We start from the raw sequence: 11,103 nt of genomic DNA, 5'->3' as shown, positions 1-11,103 counted from the left end.
CAGACTCTGTTCAACATCTTTCGCCGAATTTTTGATGCATTGAGGTTGCGAGAAAAGAAATGAAAATATTAATAGATAATAAATCATTTTCCCGAGTGGGGATCGAATCTACAAATGTCACATTGCAGTCACACGCTGCTGCCTCTGCGCCACAACGGCATGCTAAACTTTTATTGGCGTCGAAAATCTGTTAAATAATAGTTAAGTAGATAAAGGTGCGCTTACTTAGTTTTGTGTGTTCCACTGAGTGCTTAACTTAAATTGGTTATTTTATTTAAAATCATTGTCGTTGTATAAATTAAACACTAATTAAGTAAAAAAATCCTAATTACACGTAGAGTTATAAAAAAATGTTAATGTCAACGTTCAAAATTAAAATCGTGCTTTGCATTTTTTAAACGAAACTTATAAAAGCTCTCGATCGATCCGGTCTTGCTGCGTATTACGTCATTACTTGAGGGTACATATTAAACAACATGAAGGAATGTGTAATATTACATTTTTGTTCCTCTTTTATTTGTTTATTAGGTAGTATGAGTTTATTGAAGCTTATAAAATAAATTTGAAGAAGAAAATTTCTATTGAAATAACGTCAACCTGTGTTGCATCCATAGACGTAATGCAATACGTACAAATATTGCGTCATTAAATATCACCTGCCAATTATGACTGCAAATATAACGACACTGGCTGAAATGTAATCGTCATCGTGTTATATTGAATCTTACACTAATTTATCAGAACTAAGATGGAATATATATATTTTTTTGCCAGCAGGATAGCCAGAGGGAGCCTAGTGTTGAGACACTCCGTTCCCATCTTTCCGCCAAATTCGGATACCAGAGCGAAGTAATTAAGATATATATATAATTAAAATATTAAATATTTCATTCAGATGTGTGTGTGGTCATCGGACCTACAACCTGTAGCGTTTAAAGTCACACGCTTGCGTCCATTTAACGTAGTAAGAAAATTTCACGGTAAAAACCATTGCAAACTAGTACATAACAGGTAAAATATAAAAAAAATAAAATACTTTTTATATTTTAAAATGTTGTTATTTTATTTCTAGTCTTATTTTTTATAACTACTTCAATGAGTTGGCTAAATCTTAATTATCTTTAATTATAATATACTGAATCAATTCTCAGCTTTAATGAGCGAAATTAAAAAAAAAACTAATTTTCCAAATGTAGAGACACGATGTCTGTATGCCTTTTGAGTTATGACACACCAAGTTCAGTTGGAAGAATACGGTTACAGCGGCAACCGTCATTGACTGACAGTCTTGCTGACAGTGTGACAGTGCTCGCCGGACCGCCGCACTGAATAGACGCGTCGCGGCCTGACTCCTCGTGGCAAGTGCTTCGCGACCAAATCTCATCAATTCCGGAGAATCAGCAATTTATTCATCGTTTGTGTATGCTCTGCTTTATAAGACGACTGTGCACCATGAAGCCACCGACCAACGTGAGTATTGAACATTATATACGTATGAAGTTAGTTTTTTGTTATTTAATTTCTTATGACTCTGATGAGTGTTTTTTTTTTAATTAATCTATGTAATATTTTTTATTGGTTCTTAGAATACATATTTAACATGTCAATAATATTAATTTTATCATTTAAATATTTTATTTTATTTCTTTAATATTATAACGGAATCAATAACATAATATTATTGAAATGATTTGAATCAAAAGTAATATTTATAACAATAATTTTGTTTTAAATTAGGATAGTAATAATAGTGAATATACGTAGTAGTGGTACGGTGTACCAAATGTAAATTGCCATTTCTAGATTGATTGATGCTTATGGAAGTTTTTGCGGAAGAAAGTAGAGCGATGAACGCGTAACTTGATCGGCAATAAAAATCGCTTATTTATAATTTAATTTTCAATAATTAATAAAAATGTAATAAATGTACACATTATAATTTCAACAAAAGTACACAATAAAATATTTAATTAAAATAAACAGTATTTAACTAAATTTTATATTATCATTTAAATAGAAATTATTTTTACAGTGAAGAAGAGTTATTTCGAAAAAAAAATACATTGCTAGACTATTTCCTCAAAATACTGAATGACAGATAATACATATATGTATATTTTTCCTTAAAATGTCAGCTGAGCGATCTAATCATTTCTTTGTAAAATACCTATAAAAATATTATCCTTATAGAATCACACTGATAATTTCTCAAATGAATTGTGTACTGTCCGTGCATGCTTAAATTAATTAATATTTTAATTTTAATCGAAAAGAAAAGTTTCATTTCTTCGCTCTAGCACAAAGGCAAAAAGTCCGACGTTGAGTTCCTCCACTCAACATGCAATGAGAAATTCGGCGGAAAGTAATCGCAACCTCTGACTCCTGTTTGCGGGATACAGCGTGAAGCGTATTTTTATTTATGTACATTTTTATAGAACATACTTTGTAACCTGTCTCACGTGTCATCAATTGTCATACAGACAACAGTGGCTCAAGGGAAGCGTGCAATTTTAAATGACCGAAATAGACTACTCATATGTAGTTCGACCAAAGTTCAAGAATTTGGTGGTTTTAACTTTATTGTAATGTTCAGAAGAGTTTTTCTTTAGAACGAAAAAAATGTAAATATAAATTTAAATAAATATTTCATCTCCTCGAGTGAGGATTGAACTCACAACCAGTAGATTTTACAGTCACACTTCGTGCCCTTACGCCACGACTGGCCTTTATTTTTTTATATAATAATTAAAAATTTTAATATATTATTAATTTATTACATAATTACTATTTATTTAATTTTTTATTACTAATTTCTAATGCATCATAAATATTAAAAACAAAATTTATATTTAACACAAACATCACACCACATCAGTAAGCATTTCTTTAGCTATCAAGTAAATAACGCATCGAATAGAACTCTTATTGTGTATTTGAACTAGATCCTATTGTGTACCAAAGTATAATGAATTACTTTACAAGAGGTCCAGATAAAATTTGAATGCAGTAATTTAGTATAATTAGCATTGTTGACCTTTGTTTTATATATAATAGTATAGATATTTAATTTACAATGAATTCTTTATTTAATGTAAATGTCCCATTATAATTATATTTTATTAATTGTTTAATCATCAATTAATTATAATTGTTACTCTTAATTCTATGAGGTATTCATTAATAAATGCTTATAAGTATTTAATTAACCATTTTTGACAAACGATCCTTAATTCCAGTTGTAGGTAGAGCAGCTAACTGAATTGCCAAAAACTGGTTTCGGGTCGCTTTTTAAACCTGAATAAATTATAATTAGGGTTTCGTGAACGTTCCTATATGTGATAACGGTAATAATACCAAGAAAGTTAAAGTTATTTTCAAAGTATTATAATAATTTACTTTTATATTTTAGTTGTACTGCTATAAAAATTCCGATTTTATTCTTCACATAGTAAAAATTTGCTTACTTTTTAATTAATACAATTTTGACTACTAAAACATATTTTAGTCAATATTTATATAGAAATATCGACATATATTAACTGTTATTTGTTTACTTTTCACGCAGGCCGCGTTACTCCATGATGTGGATATACCAACGAAGAAGGCAACATTTGGTATGGGTTGTTTCTGGTCGAACGACTCCTTATTCGGTGCTACGCCGGGCATCGTGCGGACCAGAGTGGGCTACGCGGGTGGCACTACAAAAAATCCACACTATAGAAACTTGTAAGTTATTATTATAATATAATCAGGACTAGATTTATAAATAATATAATCAGAACAGATTAAAATTAAAATTTTAACAAAACATTTTTTACTTTGTAGTATTTTTTTCCCATCACACATTCACATTAATCCGACGTTTCAAAGTCTGTCAACATCACGTTCAAAGTTTCCGTTACAAAGATACATACATAAGACCGAAGCTAATAATTATAAGCGTGGTAAAAAGCTATTAAAATGGCTGATAAATATATAATATTTTTTAATAATTCGTTGTAAATATCTCCTTAGTACCATATCACATTCCTCGACCATAAAAAAAAACAAAAAATAATGAATTTGGTTTTTGAAATCTATTTTTTACAACTTTTTTAGTTTAAAATAATTTTAGAGGCACAATTTTATTAGAAAACGACACGGAACTAAAAACACGTTTGCAGCAAGATCGATCGATATGGGTCAAGGCGAAGTATATTTTCGCTTTACATGAATTGGCACTAGCAAGCACTTTTTTATCTAACATACAAAACACGAGTACCTACTCGAAAATGATCTAACCTACACGTGCACCAGCTCGATCGATTTACAAAAAATAATAATAACCATGACTTTCATTTTTATATTGCACAACTATATTTTACTATTGTTGTTTTTAGGAGGAGTAAACTATAAATAACTAATTAGGTCTACAAATAGTGGGTAAAAATACTTTTATATATTTAATATCGAGCCAAATGCGGCTTCGCCCGCTTAAAGTTGTAGTAAAAATATACAAAATCTTGACTAAATTGTAGTCTATGTGTTATTTTAATGTATAAGCTATATTATTATAAAGTTTTATCTACACCCGTTCAGTAGTTTTTGCGTAAAAGTGGAAAAAACGTCCACCTTCTCAAACTTTCACATTTTTAATATTAGTACTAATTTATTAAATAATAATGTAATAATTGAAGTAACATGCACGTTCTCAGATCACGCATTACTATCATTTATGATGCGTAGTATGCGTAGTCATTTATTATGTAACTAAAGTAATTAGAATAAAATTCTTTTAATTTACATATTACAAATGATTGCAATTATATTGTAGGGGTAAAACCTCACAGTTCTCAATAATTCTTTGACATAGCTAGGCACGAATAACGTATTTGTCTTTACTTTTTAACCGATTTCAGTAAGAAAAGTAGGTTATCAATTCGACTGTATTTTTTTTTAATTAAAAAAAAGTTAAATTTATAGATAGAAAAGAAAAAAATTATAAAGCGAAATCTTGGAGTGTCTTAAAACTAGGTTCCCTTTACCTACTACCTAAAAAATATACTTTTTATATTAAGTATGATAAATGCTCAAGAGCTTAATATATGAAGCATAATTCCTTAAGTTAATACCTACTTTAAGAAATGGATCTGTTTTATGACCGCTAGATACACATATTCCAACAAACGTGCCGACTAAGCTTTGACAAGTGTACAGATAATAGAAGTATTTACATCTTTTAACGAAAGTAGTACCTAATCGTAATAGTAAAATGGCTCAGTCATTGTTTTTAATATTTTTATTATGTTACAAAAGAATTAATTTTATTACAATATATATTCTATTATTTTTTTATTTTTTTTTGTTATTTTTTATTTTATATTTTTCTAACTTTATCTCTTTTTTGTTTTTCTTCGCTATAGCTAGGCGTATTTTTATTATAAAGAAAACTCTATCCTATAGGGTAGACACTATATTAATTTAAAAATATACACGGTATATTTCTTCATCTTATAAATATATAATTTAAAATATGTACTTCTAAAAAGCATTTCAAATTATATCAATAATAGAAAGTCAATAATTGCCTTCGTTTTAAGATTAAAAACAGAATATTATGCATTTTTTTTATAAGAATATCGTTTTTCATTTCCTGTATTAAATTTTGATTTAATTCGTGTACCAAATATATTTGGCATTGTAATGATTGCGTCAAGGTTGTCTAAATATCTACGCACGAACCAAGGCCAAGGCAGCCGTTGTCAAACTACGTATTATCTATATAACGGAACGATTTAAGAATACGCTTTTGTAAGAAAAATTAACCAGAATCTTCTTCAGAAAAAATGTTTTTTAATTTAAAATAAGTGACAAAAGGCGTAGGTTGCATAATATTAACACATCACTTAAAAACCCCCTTCCGCTTTCTTTTATATTATTCTAAATTTAAATTAAAAATATGTTTTTTTTTCTTTTTATTTATCTTTTTATAAAAGCATGTTTTTTTATATTTTTTTAACTATTATTGTTTAATAAAGTACGCATTTTTAAGATCTTGAAATTAATATATAGCAGACTTTAAAATTTTTTTTAAGAGTTTTAAGTCAATGTTAAAAATTTACCTAACTTTATCAAGTAAATATAACTCATAGCATTGTAAACTCTACGTATTGATTTTTTGTGTTCTCTACGCCTACGCGGACAAGGGTAGGTCAAAGCAACTAAGCTAGTTATATCGTCTCTACTTTTTTCTTTAAAAATATTATAATTTATGTGTCTTTTTCATTTATTTCTATTTATATAATGTAATATAAAGACTTGTATTTTATAAGACGCCTTTAACTTATTAGCTGGCACAAACTCTGTCGTGATTACTTTTTTTTTCAACTTTACGCTGTATCTCGCAGATAGCAGGGTATTTAGCTTCTGAAATAAAAATATTTAATATTTAATTCCCATTTACAGTCTCACGCCTGTGCCCTTGCGGCGCGACTGGTAGTAATTTCTGATAGACAATATTTTCTACTATCTAATTTTCGTGTATTCGCCAAATTTTTACATTTATATATTTTTTTCAATCCGAATTTGCATTTGAAAATTCATCCAATCCTAATAATATCCCAAAAATTTAAATATTGTTGTAACAATGTAAATAATACGGCATTCTCTACTCTCGACAGAGGCGACCATACAGAAGTAATCGAGGTAGACTATGACCCAAAGACTGTAACATATGAAGAACTTCTGGACATGTTTTGGGCTAACCACGAATATGGACTTACAACAAAAATAAAGAGACAGGTAAATTTTCATCCTACATAAAATCAAAATAAAAAATAATAATTATATTTCCATGTCTTCGCTCTGGTGTCGAGGCAAAGCGCGGCGTTGAGTTCGGCAGAAAGGGAACGAAGTGTCTTAACACTAGGTTCCCTCCGCCGGCCCTGCTGCGTGCGGGATACAGCGTGAAGCTGATTCATCCTATATACATAGACATGTAGAAACGTAGGCACTCTAAGTGCATAGTGAAATACTAAATCAGTGCCTAATCTGCTTAGATTATTCCTATCTACTATTAATGAAACATAATCTTATAATGCTGAGTGCATTATAAGATTATGGGGTTGTAAAACCTAATTATCCTATTCATATTAAGATTATACTAAGCTATGATTAAGCTGTATTTAATTTCTTTATAATACGAACTTTACAAAAAGCCTAAGCACCATTATACTCGTAAGTACGGCTTTAGTTTAATAAATATTAAGAAGTGGAAGATATAATAAAATATCTATCTCTCTCTCTCTATTTGGAAATTAAATTAATTACTATTCTACTAATTTTCGAGACATGGCGTTTTGAGTGGCGGAACCCAACGCCGCAATTAAATGACCATTTTGTTGTTAATCGAGGTAACCCAATCACATAAGATCTCAATTGTTTTTATGTACATTAATGAAAGTTTATTGTAATTCCAGTACCAATCATTGATCCTGTACCATGATGAAGAGCAACGTGAGACAGCTGAGACTTCGTACAAAACCATGCAAGTCCGATGCAATGAACAACTGAGGACAGAAATTGCACCCGCTGGTACATTTTACCCAGCTGAAGAGTAAGTAATTTTTTCGTATATAAACTAAAATACTAGGTAACCACGCGCAACTTCGTCTTCTTCATTCTTCTTCTTTAACTGCTTCGAGTTGGTTATTCTTAAAGTAATTCTTCAAAATTATGCGTACTCGTTAATATTACAATTACGTTTAAAAGGATTCCTTCCTTCCGAATATACTTGCGAATACAGATTATCATTTTAGTATGAAATATCAACATAAAGCCAGTTTACATGAAGCCAGGGGCACAAGCGTGTGACAGTAAACGCGACGCGATATTTATTTAAATGTATATTTTCATTTCGTCGTTCTGGTGTGGAGACAACGCGCGGCGTTGAGTTCCGCCTCGCAACATGCAATGCCTCCAGTAAATGGGGAACCGAGTGTCTTAACACTGTTCCCTCTGCCTACCCTACTGAGTGCGGGATACAGCATGATTTATTATTTTTTTATATGTATGCATATGACATTTTTTATTATGCTTACTCTTACTATTTAGTATTACATTCGCAGTGCAAAGTGCAAGCAAATCGACCTCGAACGAATGTCGAGCCTGGCAACTAACAATGTATAAATATTCAGACTGTATACATATTCCATTACATAACTGCCAATTATAATAATAATTATGTCACGGCCGATTCCTTTTAAATAATTGTGAATTGTATGAATTAACCTCCATTTTAAATGTCATCGATTTTCCTGACGCACATTGTGTTGCTATTTATAGGTATGTTTAAAAGCAAACATAAAAAATACTAATTAAAATTATGTTAACTTTATTATACCATGTTTTGATATTTTTTGAAAATGAAAAATACGTACCTCTATACCAAATTTTTTTGTACAATCTTTGTCTTCACAAAAAGCTAAATCTACTTACATATATAATTATTTACTTAGTCATGACATTTCGCTGATATTTTATGTCGAGTCGAGTAGTCTACATAGCAAAAGATCTACGTTAACATTAAACATGGCCCATATAGCGCAGTGGGAACAGCTACTGATTGGGTATGCGACTGTTGAAAGTTCGATCCCGACCTGGATAAGTCCTTTTTATATTTCTCCGCTCTTTGACTTCCACACTTCACACGCAATGTCTTGACTTCTTGCGGAAAAGAAGAACGGAGTGTCTCATTCCTCAATGTCAAGCTAAAACATGTACTGTAAATAAAATATTTACAATAACAATATGAATAATTTCGATGTCTTCTGTCTGTCATTGTAAATTTAAATAGTGTCACAAAGATGTGAGAGTTCAATTCGTATTTGAAAGACGTGATCGATCGTTTGATTCTTTTAATAGAAACGCATTCGTGAATTGATAGATTTGATCTCAAGATCAATACACTTCTATTATTACACTTATTTAGTATGAATCATTTAAAAACTGGTTTTGTTGGCTATTGCCAATTTATATTTTGAAAATAATAGAAATAAATATATTATTCATTTATAATATGAATTAAACAATAATAAAAAATAAAACATTCTTATTTTTGCAGCTATCACCAGAAATACAGATTACAAGGACACAAGGATCTCTGCAGAAGCTTGGGCCTGGACGCGTCTAAGTTACAAACATCACACCTGGCCGCGCGGCTCAATGGCTACCTGGTGGGAGTTGGTGGTAAAGCACAATTTGATCAAGAAGTGGTTCGCTTAGGACTGAGCGAAAAACAAGCGGAATACGTTCGCCGTGAACTAGAACGCAATGAGGGCGGTGGCCTTGCTTGCTAAAATAGATATATTTAAAGTTTGTTCTATACATGTATACCGAATAATCGAAATTAAAAAATACAGCCCTAATTTAAAAAAAATAATTTTAATTTCAATACGTATATATTTAAGAAATGGCATTCACTATATTTTGGTTACTGCCATTTTTATTATTTCTTTTTCTTATGTTGGTACATATGTATAGAGCTCGGAAGCTGCTGCTTAAAATAATATCTAAGTAATGAAATTGTTTATTTTATTAAGTTTTATTACAAATGTGCTTAGCACAGGTTTATTTAGCGGCAGTATAGCATTTTAATTTTTGATTGTTTAATCATCGACGTTATTTTTTTCATTCCATTATTATCTTGTTAGTTAAATCATATTGTTTTATATTGATATTTGTGACAAACGTACACATTACGAGCTAATAATAGTAAAATTAACAGTATTATAAATACTACAATAGTAAATATTCAAAAATATATATTTATATAAAACCTTCTATTAAATATTATCTTACATGATATTCGAATATAAGTAATCTAATATGCTACGTTAAGTTTAAAGGAGATAATATTAAATTCTTGTTCTTTATTTAACTTTGTTTTCTTTTTACATAAATAAACTTCTTTTAAAAAACATGAGTAATAACAAATCTATTTGCTTTCTTTTATTTTATTTAAGCTTCACACTGTGTCCCGCACTTCGTGTGGTACGCAGAGGTAACCTGGGAACCTAATATCAAGGCACTTCGTTCCCTATTAGGGGTTTAGGGGCGTCTGGGGGATAAAACAATGCTAGGCGTCTGGCAATAAACGTGATTTCTAATATTATACAAAAAAATTGAGCTTTATAATTTAACGAAATTTAGGTACTATTTTTTTGCACATTAGCTAATATCTAACTGCCAAAGTAACCACCATCCAAGATCCATATTCCCTAATAATACTAACCACTGCTGGGTGTTTGCGCACAAAAACTTTCAGGCTTTATAAAATAACGAAAGTCTAGCTTCATTTGGATCTAGGGTCATTAGCGATTATATTATGAAAAAAAAAGAATACTCTATAAACAACATTTTTAATTATGATTTTTAGATTATTTTCAATATAAACATTAATAACGTATGTTATTTATAATCCACGCCATCTATTGAAAGGAAATGAAGAAATAAACATCTCGATTGTGCCAATTTATATTCCTAATATTTAATTCGATGCGGTTCGTGGTTCCATGCCTAGGTAGCGCTACTTTATATGTTGAATTATAACAAAACTACGTTGGCTGTGGGTTTATGTTTCGCATTTTGAAAACGGTACCAGATTATTATTATTACTAAGTAAAATGATTTTCACATGCATTATTATCGTTATTTTCCTATTATTCTTTACAATCTTTGTAATAAATAATATCTAACACATATACAATATTTTTTATAATAGGAAATGTTTGTAAAATGTAGATAGGTACGCGATATAAATAAATATATTAATTTGTATAAAGGAAATAAAAGTGAAATGTACAACAAAAATAGTTTTGAAAATATCAATCATAAATGTGCTAATATTTGAGACTGATGTATTAAATGATAGAAAATAGTAGTATATCTATTTTACATAAGTAATTACGATACTTACTACTTTTTTTAAATATGATCTACTGTACGTAATGGTTAAAAAGGGGGGGAAAATCAAATCTGTTAATTTACTATGAAAAATAAACCTATATATATTTTTTAAACAACAAACAACAATGAGAATAAGTCACGAGTCACGGCACGGCCTCG

The 11,103-nt window shown here is 29.8% G+C and overlaps 1 protein-coding gene across 1 annotated transcript; it reads left to right on the top strand.

Annotated features, from left to right (window-relative positions):
- The first annotated feature begins 1,287 nt into the window (after nucleotides 1-1,287).
- Nucleotides 1,288-9,916, top strand: MsrA (methionine sulfoxide reductase A). The gene is made up of 5 exons (XM_085188766.1): nucleotides 1,288-1,470; nucleotides 3,566-3,726; nucleotides 6,660-6,780; nucleotides 7,458-7,594; nucleotides 9,101-9,916. Exons 1-5 carry the CDS (start codon nucleotides 1,423-1,425, stop codon nucleotides 9,333-9,335), a joined length of 702 nt encoding a protein of 233 aa, XP_085044892.1. The 5' UTR covers nucleotides 1,288-1,422; the 3' UTR covers nucleotides 9,336-9,916.
- The last annotated feature ends 1,187 nt before the right edge of the window (nucleotides 9,917-11,103 follow it).

The sequence above is a fragment of the Heliconius melpomene genome, chromosome 7 (assembly GCF_056956725.1).
Source record: "Heliconius melpomene rosina isolate 202511_hmr_F chromosome 7, ASM5695672v1, whole genome shotgun sequence".
Classification (NCBI taxonomy): Eukaryota; Metazoa; Arthropoda; class Insecta; order Lepidoptera; family Nymphalidae; genus Heliconius; species Heliconius melpomene.
The sequence above is the reverse complement of the archived record's forward strand: the minus strand, read 5'-3'. Positions and strand labels throughout refer to the sequence as shown.